The sequence below is a fragment of the Sus scrofa genome, chromosome 4 (genome assembly GCF_000003025.6).
Source record: "Sus scrofa isolate TJ Tabasco breed Duroc chromosome 4, Sscrofa11.1, whole genome shotgun sequence".
Classification (NCBI taxonomy): domain Eukaryota; kingdom Metazoa; phylum Chordata; class Mammalia; order Artiodactyla; family Suidae; genus Sus; species Sus scrofa.
In genome coordinates, this window is record NC_010446.5 from 75,972,094 (window position 1) to 75,994,652 (window position 22,559).

The 22,559-nt window shown below is 39.8% G+C and overlaps 1 protein-coding gene across 3 annotated transcripts in view; it reads left to right on the forward strand.

The window, feature by feature from the left end:
• The window catches only part of TMEM68 (transmembrane protein 68), a 34,717-nt gene that overhangs the window by 2,893 nt on the left and 9,265 nt on the right, over positions 1 to 22,559 (forward strand). For all 3 annotated transcript variants that reach the window (XM_021089365.1, XM_001927903.5, XM_021089364.1), the window contains exons 3-6: positions 7,628 to 7,795; positions 10,607 to 10,800; positions 16,411 to 16,471; positions 18,242 to 18,381. In XM_021089365.1, coding sequence (XP_020945024.1) covers positions 7,628 to 7,795; positions 10,607 to 10,800; positions 16,411 to 16,471; positions 18,242 to 18,381 — 563 coding nt within the window. The remainder of the gene's footprint in view (positions 1 to 7,627; positions 7,796 to 10,606; positions 10,801 to 16,410; positions 16,472 to 18,241; positions 18,382 to 22,559) is intronic.

Here is a 22,559-nt window from a genome sequence, read left to right on the forward strand (position 1 = left end):
TTAACTATACCAAACAGTGTCAAGTGCTCCACATGCCTTGACACTTGTAAATCTTGCAACATAATAGTTAGGATCCAGATATCTCCATTTTACAGTTTTCCCACAAAGAAACTGAGAAAGAGAGAGCTTGTTACTGCCCAGAACACACTAGGAGGCCAGGAAGAAGAGCCAGGATGAAGCCTCAGATGTCAGTTCCAGGCCGGTGCTGCTGTGACCTGCTGTGGCTGGTTTTCCCTGGTTGGGGATTCAGGGTCAAAGTAGTGGTCTTCAGTACATTTGCAGACAGGAACCACGTGCCATTGACATACTGAACTCCTGATGTTTACCCATTAATACTAGTGCCCTTGCCAGCCAGCTCGGCTCTCCTGCCCCCTCGGGGCTGTCTTACCCGAGGCCAGCAGATGTTCAGCATCCCCTGGCCAGAGACTGCATCTGTGTGGACCATGGTTGCTTACTGTCTTTAAAACAGTGACACAGAAAATCAGGGGCCTCATTCACAGTACTCAGGAATCTATGGCCCCCTCCCACTCGTAACCCCTGTAGTTCAGGATAACATGTATTGTTGGGAATTTGAATTCATTTATATTTCAGGAGCCATGATTTACTTTGGATAAATTCAGATATTAAACTTATTTTGTAGGAGAGTATGTAATTTGGGATATTTATTATTTACTTATTTTTCTGAGGTATTTTAAAATAGGCACTTATGGCTCAGAGGGAGTCAAATATGTAGTTCTTACCCTGTTTTAATGTTTTATTATGATAACATATTAGCATAGGTGATGCTCTTTAAAATGATTGTCTATACTCTGTTCCTTAGTGACCTATATAAAAGACATTTGTGTGCATATTTGGATTGTGTATTGATGTCAAGTCAGTTTTAATTTATGCTTTGTAAAGAATCCCTCAAAGGAATTTTTTGATTAATAAAAATGTTTATTGTAGAAAATGTGGCAAGTAAAAATAAATATCAAAAAGGAAAATGGTAGTTGCCTAAAATTTACCATACAATTGAATTCTGGTGTGTTTATTGATTTTTATTTGTGGCAGACTAGTGTTTTCACGTCACTAAGCCTCTTACATGACTTGCAATGACTACATGGAACTCTGTAAATCCTTAACTAGTTACCTAGTGAACTGTTGTTTATGTGTAGTTGGTTTAATATAAGTACTTTGTACAAGAATCTAGCCAATGTTTCTTGTTTGGTCGTTAAATTTTACCTTCTGTATTATGTAAGTGCTCTGTCATTTTTCAAATAATTATCCAGTTCTACCTCAAGAAACATGAAGTTGATGTTTCTTAAATAGCTGCGCATTTCTAGGTAATCTGTCAATGAGGTGCCAATCCTCAAGTTGCTTACAGCCTTTAAACTATAAAAATTTTGACTTTTTTTACTTAATACATTTTACTCTAATTTTTTAAAGAAATGGACCTATTTTAATCCACTAAAAGGGTTCTATAAATTAAACTGTTCGTAGCAAAGGTTTTTTTACAGGGTTTTAAACTGAGGTGTCAGGAAAACATTCTCACTCTGCTTTAGTTGAGTGAGTTTCCTTCCACCTCTCTGTCTTTCATGCAGTGAAGGACTCCCCGGTCAGACTGAGTTCAAAGCCAGGCTCTCCCCAGTTGCTGGCTGGGTGACCTTGACAAGTTCCCTAACTTCCTTTCCCCTTTTTTCCTTTCCTCTTCCCTCCCTCCACGCTTCTTGCTCTTCCTTCTCCTTTCATTTTGCAGTAGTTAGGATTTTTTAAAAAACTTCATTTAAAACAAGTTAGAATTATAGAAAAGTTGCAAAAATAGTACAGAGTTCCTGTGTATTTTTCACTCAGCTTCCTCGAATGGTGACATCTTACACAACCATTTGTACAGTTATCCAGTCAACAGTGGTATAATACTATCAACTGAAATACAGACCTTATTCACATCTTACCAGTTTTCCTGCCAGTGTCCACATGCCAGGATCTCATCCTGCATTTAGCTGTCAAATGTCCTCCAGTCTATGACGGTATTTTGGTCTTGTATGACCTTCACGCTTTTGAAGAGTAGTGCTCAGTGGTTTTGTAAATTGTCTCTTAATTTAGATCTGATGTTTTCCATAATTAGATTGAAGTTGCACATTTTTGACAAGAATCTCACTGATGACGTGTGCTTCTCAGTGCATTGTATCCAAGGTTCATGATGTTCACGTGTCTTATGACTGGTGACGGTGACTTTGATCATGTGGTTAGTTAAGGAGATGCCTGCTTGGGTTCTCCACCACAAAGTCGCTATTGTTTTTACTTTGTTATTGGTAAGTGTCTTGGGAGAGCTCCTTTAAAACTATTTGAATAACCCTTCTCCTCAAACGAGATAATTGACTTTTCTGAACTTCATTTTCCTTTATGTAAAATGGGTTGTTGTAAGGATTCAGTGGAACTTCATGTAAAGTACTCAATCATTTCTGTTACATAGTAAAAGCTCAGCAAATGTTAGCTATCATAATTCTAGAGCCTTTTTCTTCAATAATTTGGAAGGCACTAAAACAGCATCACTTGCCTCTTGGTCATTATTAAGCTCAACCTCACATACCTACTGTGTTCAAGGCTCCTGGTATTTTCAAGATACATTTTTAGGCTTTCAGACTTTTGACTATTACTGCTAGCAAGAAATGCATTTGCCACGCACTATATATGCACAGTATATACTATTTCATCGAAAGTGTATGTCCTTTCTTCATACAATCTGCACTATTTTCTGTTTTACTCTTTTGTATTTAAAAAGGAAAATGCCGATTATAACTCACTGAAGTGATTTCACAACTCAGTGAATGGGTGGCAATCAGCATTTGAAAATCACAGGTGTAGACTACCTGTGGCACACCTGTAGAATGTGTGGGGTGGGGCAAAGGCACAGATTGTGAAGTTAAACAGATGTGAGCTTGCTTCCCAGCCCCACTACTCTGTGACATTGAGTGGGTTTCTTGGGTTTCCTCATCAGTGCAGGGTTCTGTGAGGACCAGATGAGATAATTACGGATCTGATATAGTGCCTGACATGTGAATCCTCAATAAATGTTCATTCTTTATTCTAGGGGACAAAAGTAAAAGCACCGTTCACAGAGGAAGTAACTTTTGAACAAGGCCTTGAAGAATGAATGTGTGTGTGTGGGAGGGAATTGAGTATTTCACTCAATTTGTATTTAACAATGAAATAGATAGTGTTTCAGGAAAAAGGAAATAATCCCAACATTTGTTCAAGAAGGAAAGAGAAATAGAACAGTAGTCAAAGCCTGTATTGTCCTTCATGGGAGCTCACAATTATACTAAACTTTTAAGGAACAAATAATGCCCATCCTAACTGTTTGAGAGTGTGGGGAAAAAATGTGGAGCTACACAACTTATTTTGCAAGGAGAGCATAGCTTTGCTATCAAAACTAAGAACGCAAAAAGGAGATTGCACGTCAGTCTCATAGAAAGTAATTTTATAAAATTCAATACTAATACGATAAAAAAAAAATCTTAGCAAGTGAAGACTAAGAGCTACCATTTCAATAGAGGGAATGTTCTGGAATGGATAACCAATGGGATCCTGCTGTGTAGCACTGGGAACCATATCTAGTCACTATGAAAAAAGAATGTATACATGTATGTGTGACTGGGTCACCTTGCCGTACAGTAGAAAATTGACAGAACATGGTAAACCAGCTATAATGGAAAAAATAAAAGTCACTGTAAATGGGAAAAAAAATGAAGTATACGGTTCTGTGAAAAAAATAAAATGTATATGATAGAGCAAAGGGCCAGATCAATGTGATAGGATTTAACCTCTAAAATGTGAATATTTTCTATAAAGTTATGCTAACAATGGGGTGTGTGTTAATGGGCACATGAAATAAAATAAAGACCAATGGAATAGAACAGGGGAAAAAAAGGGGGGGGGGTGTACCAGAAATCTTCAACAAACATGATCCACAGTGGAGAAGCAGGCAAGTATTAAAGCCGTTCCCCTAAGTAGGGGACGGGACAAGATGCTCTTACTGCTGCTATTTAACCCTGTCCTGGAGGTTCTAGAAATAAGTATAAAGATTAGAAGAGGTGTCTGGAAGGACCAAGTGAATCTACTTCTCGGTGCTAAGAAGATTGGTTAGCAAGGGAAATGGGCATGTGATAAACGCCAAATTAGTAACTACCCACATCACCAAGAATCACTTTTAAAACAGAAAGGAAAAATTCTATTTGGGACTAAACCATGTAAGAACTTTATGCAGAAACTCCACTTTACGAATGGAATTCAAAGCAGAACTGGAGTGGGTAGAAAGTCCCAGTGTGGTAGAAAGATGTCACCCCACAGCCCACACTCCCAGGCCATGTACTAATTCAATACAATTGTAATTGGCTTTTCATCAACTTCTAAAATTCATATAGAAGAGTAAAAAATAATCAAAACAAGTTTTTCCTTATCATGTCAATACTATTGACATTTATAATGTTTAAAATTATGGTGTTGGAGAGTTCCCATTGTGGCACAGCGGAAACATATCCGACTAGTAACCGAGAGGTTGCTGGTTGAATCCCTGCCCTTACTTAGTGGGTCAAGGATTCAGCGTTGCTGTGAGCTGGGGTATAGTTCACAGACATGGCTCTGAGCCTGTGTTGCTGTGGTTGTGGCTGGCGGCTGTAGCTCCAATTCAACCCCTAGCCTGGGAACCTCCATATGCCCCAGGAGTGGCCTTAAAAAATCAACAAATAAAATTATGGTATTGGTACAGGGAAAGGATGATCACAAATAGATCAAACATTAAGAAGTCAGAAACATGGAGTTCCTGTCATGGCTCGGTAGTTAACAAATCCGACTAGGAACCATGAGGTTGCGGGTTCGATCCCTGGCCTCGTTCACTGGGTTAAGGATCCAGCATTGCTGTGAACTTCGGTGTAGGTTTCAGATGTGGCTCAGATCCCACATGGCTGTGGCTGTGGTGTAGGCCAGAGGCTACAGCTCCGGTTGGACCCCTAGCCTGGGAACCTCCATATGCCGTGGGTGTGGCCCTCGAAAAGACAAAAAGACAAAAAAAAAAAAAAAAAAAAAAAAAAGAAACATGTATTTAGTAAATAATAAAAGTGGCATTCCCAGTCAGCAAGAAAAGACAGGAAAATATTTGATGATCTCCAGCTATGGAAGGCGTTCTTAAAGGACATGCAAAAAAACAAATGTATTCAAAAAAGACCTAACTAAAAAACACAGCAAAAGATGGGGCAGATCAGTACAAGTCATTTACAACACATCTTAGAAAATAACAGATTAGTAAGAAAAAAGTCCAACTTAAAAATAGCCTAAGCATGTGATCTAAAGATGGTTTAAACATAAATGCCAGTAATTATAACAGATTCACAAACCCACTAGTAATGAGGAAATTGCACATTAAAACCACATTGAGATATCAGTCATATTCAAAGGATGGGCAGAAATGAAAGTTCATTGACATGAAAGGATGAGGGTGTGGAGGCCTGGGAACACTTATTCAGAGCATGTTAGGCGGTATTGCAGGGCAGCCAGTCGGGAGGAGGCTTAGGTAGTCTCTGCCATAATTTAAACTGGGTAGAGCATGTGAGCTGAGCAGCAGTTACCTGTCTTAGTATCTAGTCTAGTGATATACACGTCCATTGCACAAGAATGCATATAAACGAGTGCTGATTATAGCAATATTTGTGAAAACTTGGTAACAACCTAGTTGTCCCTAAATAGGAAAATGGCTAAATGAACTGTGATAGGAATTTATTATGGAATACTTCATCACCATTAAAAAATCCTAAAAAATGAGCATTGTGTGTGTCTGTCAAGTAGATGTCCAAATGCATTGTTGAATGGAAAAACTAAGATTCATTACTTCAGTCACAGTAGGATACCACTTATGTTAAAACACGCACACACACCAGTACTGAATAAAATACAGGATATATTTGGGACTAGAAGGTGATCATTGATCGGTGAGAAGCATGCAGAAGGACCTGGAAAGCTAGACCAAAGCTAGGTTTGGAAGGCTCTTGAATGCTGTGCTCAGGAGTTTGACTTTATTTTGTAGATACTTGAGCTCTTTGCTTTCCTGAGGAAGACCCCAAAGGATAGTATTGTTCTTTTACGGTAGTGTGTAGGTGTATAGCACCCATCCCCTTCTGGCCACGCCCCCGGATGCGGAAGTTCCCCAGCCAAGGACCCAACCGGATCCTTAACCCAAAGAGCCATCAGGGAACTCTGGTGTCTGGCCTTAAAGGAGTTTTGATGACGAAGTTAGAAGGGCTCTTCCTCTAGGGAGACGATTACCTGTATCTGAATCCGTGACTTCTAAAGCCAGTGGGCAGTTAACTCATTTGCATAATGAACAGCTGCTCTGGAGATGGGGCTACCTGACTTCGCTGAGACCTTCCCCTCCTCTCCCGGGGGCTGAGCTACACGCGAAGCCAGAGAGCCTGGAGAGTGCTTAGAACGGGGGCACAGCAGGGCAAGTAAATGAATTCGCCTTTCAGGGCAGAAAATAAGAGCCACCTTTGCCACAGAGCAGGGCCGATTACTCGCAATCTGCACACTGAGGCTCCCCTCCCTGGACAGCGCTGGGATGCAGTCGCCCTCGTGACCGCTTTCTCTGAGCTGCCGTTGCCCATCAGACCCCAGGATTGGGGAACCGTAGGCTGGAAGTGACGGGGACGCCCTTTAAAACCAGTGTTCGGAGTTCCCGTCCTGGCTCAGTGGTTAACAAATCCGACTAGGAACCATGAGCTTGCGGGTTCGGTCTCCGGCCTCACTCAGTGGGTTAAGGATCTGGCGTTGCAATGAGCTGTGGTGTATGTTGCAGACACTGCTCAGATCTGGCGTTACTGTGGCTGTGGTGTAGGCCGGTGGCTACAGCTGATTAGACCCCTAGCCTGGAAACCTCCATATGCCACGGGACCGGCCTTAGAAAAGGCAAAAAGACAAAACAACAACCAATGTTGGGAAGAGGGAGTGATAGATGAATTTTGGGGAGTTCCGGTAGTAGCTCAGGGAAAAGAAATCTGACTAGTATCCATGAGGATGTGGGTTAGATCCCTTGCCTCGCTCAGTGGGTTAAGGATCCAGCGTTGCCATTGGCTGTGGTGTATGTTGCAGACGCAGCTCGAATCCAGCGTTGCTGCAGCTGTGGTGTAGGTCAGCCGCTACAGCTCCAATTAGACTCCCAGCATGCAAACTTCCATATGCCGCGGGTGTGGCCCTAGAAAGACAAAAAGAAAAAAAGGATTAGGTAATTAGGAAGAAGTGTTAAAAGCATAGAACATATATTGGCTGAGATTTCAGATCCCTGGCGCTGGAACTTCCGCATGCTTCAGGAGCGGCCAAATAAAGAATAAAAGGAATTCTGAAACATAACAAAATCCAGAAACATTCTCTTTAGTCCATCTGAAATATCACCAAGTAGTTTACTCCTTCAGTCCTAGGGGGTGGGGGCTGCCCCTCCTCTCCAGCATCACTTTGGCCAGCACCCTATTTTACCAGGGGCGGAAGGATTTCTGGTCCTTGTCCCTGTGCCAGGTTTTGCTTTTTTCGAGTAACCATCCTTTAGCGTAAGTGGACTAATATTAAATATATTTTATGTATCTGTATTTTGTCTTTCTAATAGGTTATGAAGTTCATGGAATGGAAAAAATACCGGAAGAAGGACCAGCACTGATAATTTTTTATCATGGAGCTATTCCTATAGATTTTTACTACTTCATGGCTAAGATTTTTATCCATAAAGGCAGAACTTGCCGCGTAGTAGCTGATCACTTTGTCTTTAAAATTCCAGGTAAACGTTCACTGTAGCTGGTGAAATAAAAATGTTTCATTAACAGGATCAAATTATGTGATAATCTGTATCTTTGAGTTCTCTAGCGTTATTTGGAGAAGATTTTTGCCTTTTTAGGGTAACCTTGGCACTCGAATTTGAGAGTATCTGTTTTAGGTAATGGATCTAAATATAAAAACATCATGGCCAAAAATGTTATCTAATTTCTCCCTATATTAACAGGTATTTATTTACTCATTTTTTTTAAGCTAAATCCTAAAAGAACTTGTAACTTTTGCCAAACTAATTAATTTATATTTTGGTATAGAAGGTAGTTGATTTTTCATATAATGAATTTTTCCATGAGCTACTGATTTGGGGGTTTAATTTTACAGTAATAGGTTATGATTACTGTCAGTCGGATAGCAAAGTAAAGTTAGTTAAAAAATTAGCCAGTATATATTTTGTCTTCATGTAATAATATAACACTGCCTCAGAAACCCTATCCTAAAGAGCCCATTATGCCTCCTATCACACTGGACTTGCCTGGTAGAACCTAGCTCTTAAGACTGAAGGCTTTCTTCTTTTTAATATTCATGTTCAGAAAGGCTTGGTGCCTTTTTAAAAAGATTTAACTAACTGAATGGTTTCAAACATGAAAAGAGTTTAAAAAAACATTCTAAACTAAGCTCATGGATATTAAATCTTATTTTCTTCTGTCACTAAATCCCCAGAAACAAGCCAAGAAAGTCGATAATATGTTCTCTGGAATAATAAAAGCAAAAGCTGCCCATCAACCAGATGAACCCTGGGAAGTGAATGAAATAGCAGTCAACATAGTGCCTTTCGTAGGCCTGATGTTTCTGGTATTGTGTCACTAGAGGCCATTTGTACTTCATGTAGAAACTGAGTTGACTGTAAAAGGTATTTCCTTAGAAAGTAATATGATCACTTTATAATAAAGTTGGAAGCTAGAGAAAAGAACAACATCATCGTAAGGTCTCACCACTGTAAGATATATCCAGTTATTTTATTTTGCCTCATTTTTAATTTGCATGTTTTCATGTTGTGCGAACTAGTTCGCATTCTCTCTCTTTTTTTTCCTTTTAGTCTTAGCATTAACATTTTCCCGGTTTCATAAATAATTTTTTTTTTTTTTTTTTTTTTTTTGCTTTTTAGGACCACACCTGAGGCATATGGAAGTTCCCAGGCTAGGGGTCGCATTGGAGCTACAGCCACAGGCCACAGCCGCAGCAACACGGATCCACGTGGTATCTGTGACCTACACCCCAGCTCATGGCAACGCCGGGTCCCCGACCCACTGAGTGAGGCCAGGCATCGAACCCGAGTCCTCATGGATACTAGTTGGATTCGTTTCCTCTGCGCCACAATGGGAACTCCCAAGATTATTTTTACTATATGACTAAACTATTTACTTACCTAGGTTTCCCTGGTGGGACATTAGGTTTATTCCATTTTTTTTTCTTCCTTTTACACAAACGGAATGTGAATATTTTTATTTAGCCTTTGACTGAACAATTTCCCCTTTATGATCTTTATGGTCTTGTACTTCATTAAGGCCCCCCTGTTTATTCATTTAACATGAGAATGCATCTCCTTAAATCAGTGAGCTTCTAATCCAGTGTAGGATGAAAATGATTTCTTCTCAATAATATTTATAATCTTGCTTCAGATCCTTAAACCGATGAGGAGTTTGGTGAGTCTTCGTAGTTTTCCCTACGCACCCTCATATTTCCCAATCTCAAGGGAGCCCTCTGAAGTTTCAGCTTAGGATTTGGGTAAAATATTCAATGACCGATAGGGCTCTTTCTTTCATCCATGAATAGTTGTAATTTGAAAAACTGGAGAATGTTAAGACTGGAATGAGTCATTCCTGAGCCAAACACTCACTTTATTAAAAACTCTTAATGATAGTGCTACCACTATGGATTTAAAAGGTTTAATTGTGGAATTAGCATTATTTAACTTTTAATTTCAGCAGGCTTAACTCTGGCTTGCCCACGTCGGTGGGGTGAGGCCGGTTAGATTCTTGTGCTCCTGAGTGACTCTCTCTCTTAGAGGGTTAATGGAAGATTAGATGTGTGGCTGCTGTCGGGCTAGCATTTTTGATTGCTTTAATACTATAAGATAGTATTTGGCTGTGAGATGCAGTGGAAGGAGCTTTGGATTAGACATAGCTGGACCGGAATCTCTGCCCTGCCCTTGGCTCAGTGTGTGACTTTGAGCAAGCCTCTTAAGTCTTGGAGCCAACTTTCCTCACCTGTAAAAGGGGGATGAGAATCCCTATTTTCCAAGGTTTTTGTGAGTTTTATTTTTCATTTATTGTTTTGTTGTTGTTGTTGGGAGTTTTAATTAACAGTTTGAATATGTAACCAGAGCAGTAGGTGATCAATAAGGCACAGGATAACTTTATCAGCAACACTAATCTTACATTAGCCTTAATAGTTCTCATTGATTTAAAACGAGTTAAAAAAAAAAGAATGTATGGTTCCTGTTGTGGCTCAGTGGGTTAAAGACCTGACTTTTTCTGTGTGAGGTTTCGAGTTAGATCCCCGGCCTCTCCCAGTGGGTTAAGGATCTGGCGTTGCTGTGGCTTTGTCGTAGGCCAGCAGCTGCAGCTCCGATTCAACTGCCAGCCCAGGAACTTCCATATGTCGCCAAGGGTGGCTGCAAAAAGGAAAAAAAAAAAAAAAGAATGTACTGATTTAAGTATAGATAGTACATTATGTAGGTTGTGAAGATTTTTGCTCTTGAAGAATTGGACAAGAAGTACTTAAGATCTTATCTACCTCATGCTAATGTTTCTTACAGGATTTAGTTTGTTACTTGATGTATTTTGTGCTCTACATGGACCAAGAGAAAAGTGTGTTGAAATTCTGAGGAGTGGTCACTTGCTAGCTATTTCACCAGGTGGAGTTCGAGAAGCCCTACTTAGCGACGAGACCTACAACATTGTATGGGGTAATCGTAAAGGCTTCGCTCAGGTCGCAATTGATGCAAAAGTGGTGAGTTGTATAAAACTCATTATGAAAGGAAAGCTAGGTCGGCTTTTAAATAAATGCTTAAATAGCCAAAGTATAGAAGAACTTAGATACTTCCATTGCACTACTTTAAAAATGACTGCCTATAACTCTTGTAACAATAGAGAAATAGTCCTTTGCTTGGGAAGCCATCTTCACAAAAGAAATCCATCTGGAAATTTGCAAATATCCAGTAAAACTTTATTTTACATTTCAAAACCCAGCTTCTCTTAATCAGATTTATGAAATCTTGTGTATTCCTTCCGTTATACTTTTCCTTATAAGTATAATCAGTCCAGTTCTGTGTATTTTAATCCTTTGGTTCCATTGAGTTGACATATTTCACTGATAGTTGTTGGTTGGTTGCATTACAATTGTTCTGTGACTGATTTACATAACAATAGGACTCATAACATATGACTCCTATCATTTTTCATCAGCAAATGTGATGACTATCTAATAGTCTGAGTAAAGATGAGAAACAGGATATTGTTGTAATTGAGATCTTTTAAAAAAGACTTTGCAAATGACCTTGTCAGTAAAATTAAGTGTTCCTCGGGATTCACTGTAATTATTCTCCTTAGTAGATGGGACTATCTGAAGGCCATTTTGTCTTTTACTTTTGCTATGAAAAGTACTTCACAGCTTTTTGGTCTCCGTATTTTACTTTATCCTTATGAAACACTTATTTATTACTTATGGAATGTTTCTTTGTTTTCTGTTTGTTTTCGTTTTAGATTGTCTATCAGAGAAAGAAATCATAGTACTCCACAAGGTAGTTTTCTTTTCCCAAGCCAATTAGGTAGAGCCTGCTACCAATATTTTTACATCTCTATTTATTTTTATTTTTTTTGTGGCTCCATTACCGTCACATAGAGACCAGTGTGCACCCTGAACGTGCCTGTTCATCTTGCAGATACAGACTTGATTAAAAAGGAAAAGGTTACGGATAACTCATTCTAACTCAAGAGCAGCATTTGAAAAAGAATGGACATGTTCCCTCTCTTTTTTTAACTTGTGGCATTACAATAACATAAAATACATTGAGCTCTATTCTTTACTGTATACATTTATATATATAACTCCTAGAATTAAGTTATTGTTATAGAGCTTTAATAATGTGATCTTGATAGAAGTTAATGTACTTGCCCACGGGTTTAATAATGGATGTAAACATTTAAACACTAATGTCCTACAATAGATTATAAACTCTGGGAGAATAAAGCCATTGTTTTATATTCTGATTTCATAGTAAAATGACTAGTACTTAGTAGGTGCTCTGTATCTGTTAAATTGATTTTTTTAAAGCACAACATTAAATACTACAAGAAAGGAGCCTTTTGAATTTAAGTCTATGTTAAGAGTATTAGTGATATACAAAATGAATTTATAACCATTTTCCAGAAAGTCTTGTGTATTAAGGTAGAAAACAAAACCTTAGACTATACGAGCAATATAGAATACAAGATGATATATACACATTGATTAAAGATAATCAATGTAATTACATTAGAGCAATGAGAAAAGCTAACAACTTAAAAATAGTTCAATTTTCATGTTTCTATTTTGAGAGAATTACTCTAAAGCTTGAGCTAAAAATGACAAAAATAGGTTTGGAATCACCTAATTTGATCATCGAATTAAAATTTCTCATCCTTAAGTTTATAGTTTTAAGGAATACTGCCTGGAAGAGACCTTGAAAGAAAGAAACTGTATAGAGAAAGAAGCTCTCTTATCAGTGCCTGAGTTTCTAGATAATTAATTATGATCATCTACATAATAATTAAGGTTTTTCTACAAAACTTGAGAAAATAAGCAGCCTTTTACAAGTCTATAAACAAACAGCCAATGTACAAAATAGCATTGTAAGAGTGATAAAAATTGTACCACCTCAACCTTTTTCTTTTTTGTCTTTTATTTTTTTGCTATTTCTTGGGCCGCTCCCACCGCATATGGAGGTTCCCAAGCTAGGGGTCGAATCGGAGCTGTAGCCACCGGACTACGCCACAGCCACAGCCACAGCAACGCGGGATCCGAGCGGCGTCTGCAACCTACACCACAGCTCATGGCAAAGCCGGATCCTACCCACCGAGCAAGGGCAGGGACCTAACCCGCAACCTCATGGTTCCTAGTTGGATTCGTTAATCACTGCGCCACGACGGGAACTCCCACTTCAACCTTTTTCGAGAGCGCTTTTAAAGGCTTGATGTGGCTACTCCTGTACTCCTGTAAGTAGGTGACGTATGTAACTATTCCGACGTCTTACAGGTGAGGAAACTCAGGGACAGAGATGAGGTCACACAGCAAGGCAGAAGCAAAGCAGAGCTGACAGTTCAGGACTGCATTGCGCAGTGAGCTGCCCACCCGGAGACAGAGGGGCCTTCCAGCTGCACCAGGCAGGTCTTTCAGTTGTACGTGGCTAGAGCTGTAAATGGCACAAGTAACTTCTTTGGAAAAATCCCTTCTTAGGTCTCACAGAATATCATAAACTTTGAGTCAAAAAATAAGACTTGTCTCAGGATGAACTCCATTAAAATTGTCACAAAGTTACACAAATTCGAGTGAAAAAAACCGAGATTGTCAATGGAAATTCACAAAATATTGGTAAAAATATTTAGGGTTCATCTGACAGTTACAGGCTTTTAGACTATCAATCCCTCTTATTTTGTGAATTCCTGAGAATTATGGCTTTGTTAAGAATTTTTAGGTAAATCAGTTGGATAAAAATTGGCTCATTTACTCTAATTGGAAAACAACCGATGGAAAAGAAAATAGCATGTGTTTCAGTAAAGCTGTTTATATAGTATTATCTCAATCTGTAAAAAACCTTGAGATAGAATAATTATTAAGATTGTCCCCATTTTATACATGAAGAAACTGATGTCACTTGTCCAGTAGTTCCCACTCAGATTTTTGTGGCAAAGTTAAGGCTCCAAGACCATATTAAACTACTTGCCTAAGAATAGTTTTCACAAATATACACATTCTTTCTCTGGCACATGTGTGCACAGATATACACATGTACGGAGAAAACAGAATTGGATTCTAGGTTACTTACACAACTACCTTCTTATACAAAGAAAGCATTGAATAATTGTACTGCAGTATGAAGCCATAATAAGGTGATGCTTGTAGCTGTGAGGACGCAAGCTTGAAGGTAAATTTAGAAATTCTGTGCCTAGAGGACAGCCTGGAATACTGAGTTTGCTAGGGTAAGCTTGCTTGTTTGCTTGCTTGCTTGTTTTCTCTTCCTTTCTTTTTCTTTCCTTCCTTCGTTCCTTCCTTCCTTCGTTCCTTCGTTCCTTCCTTCCTTCCTCCCTTCCTCCCTTCCTCCCTCCCTCCCTTCCTTCCTTCTTTCTTTCTGGCAGGGGCAGGGCCACTCCTGAGGCATATGGAAATTCCTGGGCTAGGGGTTGAATTGGAGCTGTAGCTGCTGGCCTACACCACAGCCACAGCACCTTGGGATCTGAGCTTTGTCTGTGACCTACACCACAGCTCATGGCAATGCCAGATCTTTAACCCAGTGATCGAGGCCAGGGCCCGAACCTGCATCCTCATGGATACTAGTCGGGCTTGTAACCCACTGAGCCACAGCAGGAACTCCACACTCTCTCCTGTTGAGTGTCTTTCAGAAATGTCCAGCTTCTAGAGGGTTAGGCATTTACAGGCTGCTCTGTAACCTGAAGAGCCTTTATAAAGAGCACTCTTCAGGACAAACTTTGGGCTTCCTGCCAGTCATAGACATAAATCTATAAGTATTGGTCAGAGAAAGCAAAGTCATCTATTTCTGAGCTGCAGGGTCTCTGTTCCTTCTTGGGCATCTTAAGTTCTCAACTCTAAAGACGTTGTATCACTATTTACAACATTAGGATTCCAGTCATCATTTTATTTTACAAAACTAGTGGTGGTTTCCTAGATCATAGTCTGATTTTTCTTAAAAAGAGTCAGTCTACTTTGTTTTGGGTGTTAGCTTTGTGAACTTATTCCATCAGTTTTTAAATTCCTCATCTGATTGCTTTTCTTTACCTGACTTTTCTCTGTCCTAACTGGTTTTAGGATGGCTGCTGCCTTGTTCCTACCCTTTGTATTCAGAGAATAGAAGCTAATTCATTCGAAGCATTTTCTCTCTGTTCAGATGGTTCCTGCCGCCTTTAGTTCATTCATCACACTTTCTTTTAGCTCCTGGTTTATTCCAGGCACTGTTGTAGGTGCCAGGGATGCAGCAGGGAACAAAACAACATCTCTGCTATTGGGGATCTTTGTCCAGTGAGGCAAGAGAGCTAATAAAGAAATGATGAGTTAGGTATAGGTGAGGGAGGAAGTTGTATGAAGAAAGCTGAACCTACAGTCCCTTTCCTTCAGTCCACTGTGTTTTACTGCTTTCCAAGGCTGAATGGGAAGGGCTTTTTAAATGTCCGCTTACTTAGATGTTCTAAACCCTGCTTATCAAGGCAGATGATTTGGTCTTAGGCCATTGCTGATGGCAGCTGTAAGTAAAGTGATAATCAGCCCTCCTTTCCAATTTTATCTATTCTAAAACATCATTTAATTCAGTATATTCTGTGTACACTTTAAAATGTTTTATTCAAGGAGTTCTCATCGTGGTTCAGTGGGATGAATCCGACTAGGAACCATGAGGTTGTGGGTTCGGTCCCTGGCCTCGCTCAGTGGGTTAAGGATCTGGCGTTGCCTTGAGCTGTGGTGTAGGTCGCAGACACGGCTCAGATCTGGCATTGCTGTGGCTGTGATGTAGGCCTGTGGCTACAGCTCCGACTCAACCCCTAGCCTGGGAACCTCCATATGCCTCGGGAGCAGCCTTAGAAAAGGCAAAAAGACAAAAAATAAAATAAAATAAAATGTTTTATTCAATTTTCTATCTACTTCAGTTTCACTGTGGCATAACTTCCTTATATGATCCTTTGCTACTTTATCCATAGTTTTATGATGTTTAGACAAGGTCTCCATTTAAAAAATCATATTTAATCGTGAATATTCATGGAGAAAGAAGAACCATGAACTTGTGAGCAGGTATCCTCCAACATTAATGATATAAAGAGTTCATCCCTATCTATCTATCATCTATCTTTCCTTTTTTTTTTGATGTTGAGTCATATGCTTATCTTTTCTTTGGTGTTAAACATATTTAGATTTAATTCCATGACAGCATCTCTCCAAAACTTGTCATTTAATTTATATAAGTTTCTCCATAGAGAGAATTTCTGTCCTGTAACTTTTCCTTCACTGAGCAAACTATTTAGTACCCACTAAAACCAATTTAACTATCACATTCATTATACTTAATGAAATTAATGATTAATCTTTGTGCTTCAAGAATACATAGGGAATGATAGAGAAGTTGGTAAATGGAATATTATATATTACCACTAGAGGGTAGTGTCTCCAATTTTTATTTTTTATAAATGATTGTGTTAATTTTAGTCTGATAAATCACAGTAGTGATAAAAGTATGCCTTTATTTTTAAAAGACCTTAGTTTTGTAATCTTAAACAGGCCCTCAAAAGTTTGCATTAGTGACTCAATGGAGACATCAAATGGATTAATGTATTTACTCTTCACTTCAAATTCTCCCTTTAGCCCATTATTCCTATGTTTACACAAAATATTCGAGAAGGATTTAGATCACTTGGAGGAACAAGTAAGTTCTGATTCATATGGTTTTTCTAATTATAATGTAATATGTAGAATGCGACATTTTAAATATTTGGGCTGTTGAGCACTATAGGGAAACTTTTCAAATTATTACTTTTGATAATGTATGTATTCTTTAGATGTCTTTCGATTTAAAATTTAAATGATAAGTGGTTCAAAGTCATGGCAGTTCTAGATGTTAGATTTTTGTTAAGTTTCATATATGTGCTGAAGCTTTTTTATCATGAACTTTTTAAAATTACAGAGTGAATTTTCTAATTTACTGTGTCAAACTATGTTGTTGACATTGGTGTGGAACCAATTAATGTATTACCCAGACTATCTTCCTAACTCATCCCTGAAGAAGTTACAGCTTTAAACATGGGTGACAATGGAGTTCCCTGGTGGCAAGTGGGTTAAGGATCAGGTGTGGTCCCTGCAGTGGCTCAAGTTGCTGCTGTGGTGCAGGTTCAATCCCTGGCCTGGGAACTTCCACATGCCATGAGTGTCACCACCCACAAAATAGATAAATAGCAGTGAAACATTGAATTAAGATGAACAACCTAAGGAGGTAGCATCTGAAGAGTTCTTTTTGCCTACCTTTAATTTATTGATAACAAAATAAGTTTTAAATCTAGTTATAGGAGTGATAATAATTAGATGTACTTTCTCCTTGCAATGTCTCTGTTGTTTTTTACTTTGAAATTTTTGTATAGTTTATTTTCTACACTATGCTTTATATATTATATTCAATTGTGTTTTGTATTCCGAGGGCTATATTGTTAGTGTTCCTATCCACATGCAAATCCCCTCCTGAAAACTTTTATGTTTTTCCTTTAATGTCTAATGTTGGTATATTATTGATATTCCATTATGGTTTTCAGGTCTTTTTTTTTCAAATTTGAAGTGAAGTGGCAGATTGATGTGATGTTTAACTTTTGTTAATTATTTCTTCTAATTTTCTCTCAGATCATTTTTTTTAGAATTTAAGTTGCATGCCAGAAATTATTCCTAATTTTCTTTCTTTCATTGTGAAGTGGTTTTTAAATTCTATTTTTTTTTTTTTTTCTGGCCCCATGTGGAAGTTCCTGGGCCAGGGATCAGCCAGAGCTGCTACAGTGACAATGCCAGATTTTTAACCTGCTGTGCCACAAAGGAATTCCAAATTTTTATATTTTTAAAAGCTCATCTTTCCTCCCTAATTAAATTAGTAGTCCTTGGGTTTTTTTTTTGAGCATTTTTATGTTTGCAGAAAAATTGAGCAGAAAGCACAGAGCACCCATAAACCTCACCACCCCCCAGTTTCTTCCGTTATTAGCATCTTGTGTTAGTACAGTACATTTGCTATAATCGATGAAAAGCTCATCTTTTTTTTTTTTTCCCTTTTTATTGCTGCACTTGGGGCTTATGGAAGTTCCCAGGCTGGGAGTCAAATCGAAGCTGCAGCTGCCGGCCTACGCCACAGCCACAGCAATGCCAGATCTGAGCCTCATCTTCAACCTACACCACAGCTCACGGCGATGCCGGATCCCTAATGCACTGAGCGAGGCCAGGGATGGAACCTGTGTCCTCACGGAGACTATGTCATGTCCTGAACCTGCTGAGCTACAATGGGAACTCCTGAAAAGCTCATCTTTCTAAAAAAAATTGTATTAATTTCCAGGAGGTGATACTGTTTGACTCCTTTCTCTTAGTCTTACACTAGTAGTTTGGAAGTTTACAGCGATATGCTCAGAATGCTTAACCAATTAAAATGATTTTGTTTCTTTCAAAACAGGGTTATTTCGGTGGCTTTATGAAAAGTTCCGCTATCCATTTGCTCCAATGTATGGAGGTTTTCCAGTGAAGTTACGCACCTATCTAGGTGATCCCATTCCGTACGATCCAAAGATAACAGCAGAAGAATTAGCTGAAAAGGTAGATGATTCTTCCTTTCTGAGTTTTATGAGCTATTTTTACTTTGAATTTTTATCCGAAAAATTAGTTACTTAATTCTACAAGCATGTTCTGGATCAGGGGTGATTTTTTCCCCTGCGGGATATCTGGCAGGGACCAGAGTCATTTTTATTGTCATCACAGGCAGGACTCTGGAGGTGGTCCTGCTGTTGGCCCCTCGTGGTCAAGGCCAAGGATGCTGATAAACATTCTGCGCGGGACACCCCCTCCACAACAAAGAGCTATTCTTCCTAGAACAGCAGTAGTGTTGAGGTTGAAGTTCTTGGCGCTGATGATTTTTCTTTTTTTAATTTTATTCGAGTATGGTGGACTTACAGTGTTGTTAGTTTCAGGTGGACGGCAAAGTGAATAAGTTATGCATATATGTATATGCACCCTTTTTTCCCATAGAAGTTATTACACACTTTTGAGTAGATTTTCCTGTGCTCTACAGTAGGTTCTCACTAATCACCTAATCTCTACAGCAGGGTGTCTGTGTTACTCCCACCCTCTCAATTTCTCCCTCCTCCATGGTTTCCCCTATGGTGATCATAAGATTGCTTTTGCAATCTGTTGAGTCTATTTCTGTTCTATAAACAAGCTCCCCTGCAGCATTTTTTTATTAGATTCCACATAGTAGTGTTCTCCTATGATATTTATGTTTCTCTGTCTGATTTACTTCACTCATCATGATAATCTCTAGGTCCATCCATGTTGCTGCAAATGGTATTATGTCATTCTTTTTTGTGACTGAATGATATTGAAATTATTATTAATAATTCATTATCATTATGATTGATAATGGGAACGTTTTGTAAGTGATGTTCAGAGGAAGAAAGCTTTGACTTCCATGAAAGGAGAGAAATATCTTGGGGGGAAAATGGAAGAGCGTTTAAGAGAGTGGGTTACGAGGTCAGGTGGCTCCCAGTGCCACTGTTGTTTGCTGTGTGAGTCAGGCAGCCCCCCACCCCCATCTCCCCGTCTAGGGGGAGGGGAGAGAACCGCTCCCCCCCGCCCCCTGAGCTACCCCTGAGGTCCCGTGTGATTGTGCATCTCACGGTTTAGAAGGGTGTCTGCCATCTAGCAAGTGCTCAATAGATGCTGGGTACATTGTCATCCTAGGGACTCATGGTCCAGGGTGGGAGGTAAGGAACTAAATCAGTGCTTGTAAGATGTGTCTTTGCACATGGTGTGCATGTGGCAAATATCTCAACTGGGCAGTACTGAGATGTTGAGGTTGGGGGCCCATCCTGTATGTTGTAGGATGTGTACTCACCAGATGCCATTGGCACTCTTCACCCTTTTCCCTCCCTCATCATGACAATTAGAAATGTCTCCTTCTTATGGTTGTTCTCTTCCACTCCTGGCTATCTCTCTGGAGAAAACCATGACTCAAAAAGATACATGCACCCCAGTGTTCATTGCAGCACTGTTTAGAACAGCCAAGACATGGAAGTAACCTCATTGTCCATTGACAGAGGACTGGATAAGGATGATGTGGCCATATACACAATGGAATATTACTCAGCCATAAAAAGAATGAAATAATGCCATTCACAGCAACATGGATGGCCCTAGAGATTATCATACTGAGTGAAGTTAGACAGTGAAAGACAAACTTCATATGATATCACTTATATGCAGAATCTAATAAAGGATGCAAATAAACTTATTTGCAGAACAGAAACAGACTCACAGACTTTGAAAAACATATGATTACCAAAGGGGACAGGTGGTGGGGGGTAGGGATGGACTGGGGGTTTGGGATCGGCATATGCATGCTGAGGTCTATGGAATAACTGGCCAACTGGGACTTGCTGTATAGCACAGATAACTCTACCAAATATTCTGTGATCATCTTATAGGAAAAGAATCTGAAAGAGAATGGATGTGTGTACATGTATAACTGAATCACTTTGTTGTACAGCAGCAATGATGACAACCTTGTAAATCAACTACTTGAATAAAACTTTAAAAAAAATATATATATATAAAAACCAGGAGTTCCCATTGTGGTGCTGGGAAACAAATCCAACTGGTAACCATGAGTTTGATCCCTGGCCTCACTCAGTGGGTTAAGGATCCGGCATTGCTGTGGCTGTGGTGTAGGCCTGCAGCTGGAGCTCCAATTTGACCCCTAGCCTGGGAACCTCCATATGTTGCAGGTACAGCCCTAAAAAGCAGTAAATATATATATATATATTAGGGGGAAAAAGTAATGTCTTTTTAGACATTTTGTAGATGTTGTCCCTGGTTGAGAACTGCTGTCCTAGGATATGATGGAAACAGAGGAAAGGCATCTAAATTAAGTCAAGGATGCCTCCTTGGAGGAGGTGATGCTTGAATCTTTAGGGTTTTCTCCATAGGAAATCAAGTCATTTGTGAACAGAGATGATTTAAAATCAAGTCATTTTGTGAACAGACCATGCATGGTCTGATTTAATCCTCAATAAACCCTTCAGGGGAGGCCTTGTTATCGCTGTTTTACATGTGAGGAAACTGAATGATTCAGTCAGCTCTGCAAGGCTCTGCTGCAATAACAAACAACCACAAAATCCCAGAGACTTAGAACAAGAAATCTTATTTCTGCTCATGTTATGTTTCCCCCAAGGCCCATGACTCCTTTATTCTGGCATTCATCCTGCAAGAACCCCCTGCAAATGGATGTTGTCACTTGTGTGGCAAAAGGGCATGAGTCGGCTCACCAATCCCACTGACATTTCATTGGTCAGAGCAGGCACACGGCCACATGGACCTTAATGGGGCAGGACCTGGAGCGCTTCCCCAGGCTGGCCCGGAAGAGGGGATGGGTCGGCAGAGGGAGTGAATGTCTGTGATACATTCTGCCTCCCTGGGCCTCAGCAAGGGCTGATGCTTAGAGAAGGATGTGCTGCCGAAGCAGGTAGAATGTCAGACTGGATGGACTGTTTAATTGAAGCAGGAAGTTTCACAAAGGGAACGTTAATGAACCATCCTGTCCCTTGTCTGTGAAACTCATTCTTTGAAAACTTCCCTCCAGCTCTTAGCTCTTCTCCTAATTCCTTAAGTGTGGTCACAGTGCACAGCTCTTCTTTTCCTGAAAGTAAGCCCTGGGCCCTGGTCTCCAGGGTCAGGCCACTGGACTCGGCTCTCCTCTCACCCTCACTGTGGCGGCTCAGAGCCTCGCACACACCTTACCGTGGACATGAAACATCTTCTGGCAGCTCCCTGACAAATGCCTTCTCCTTTAGGTTAGAGCAGAATTCTGTTTTGCTCTTGTAAACTTTTTTTTTTTTTTTTTTCCCCTGCCTTTCTATTAGGATTTAATTGGGTCAGAGCTAGTTAGGAACTCTTTCTTTTTTTTTTTTTTTTGCCTTTTTTAGGGCCAGAAGCATATGGAGGTTCCCAGGCTAGGGGTCTAATCAGAGCTGTAGCCGCCAGCACCAGAGCCAGAGCAACACGGGATCCGAGCCGCATCTGTGACCTACACCACAGCTCACGGCAACGCCGCATCCTTAACTCACTGAGCAAGGCCAGGGATCGAACCTGCAACTTCATGGTTCCTAGTCGGATTTGTTAACCACTGTGCCACGACGGGAACTTCGGAACTCTTTCTTTCCTTCTTCCTTCCTTCCTTTCTCTCTCTCTCTCTCTCTGTTTCTCTCCTTCTTTCTTCCTTCCTTCCTTCTTGCCTTCCTTCCTTCCAAATACCACCTGTTTTTACGGTGAAAATAGGAGGTGATGGATGGGGGGAGTCTGCCTTGGGAGTCTAGGGGTCAGAGTTCTAATCCTAATTCTACCACGAGGCAGCAGATTCCCTTGGGATAAATGTATGGTCCTCCTTGGGTCTCGGTTTCCTTGTGAGTAGAATGAGGAGGTTGAACTAGACAATCTCAGAGGTTTCTCCCAGTTCTGAAATTAAGTGATGCCTACCCCTCATTTTTCTCCGTTAAGGAGAATGTATTACTGATAGTTAAATCCCAGTGACTTGATTTTTCATATGAGAGTTTTTCATATGAGGGAGAAACATATTCATGGCACTGTTAAGGGTTAGATATTTTATATGCTAAAATATAGAAATATATGAAACCCTTACCACTTCAAGCTAGTAAAAAGACAAGCCCTCTCTGAATCATTGAAATGCCTCAGGTATTGTCTCAGTTATGTTATGTACTTTATTA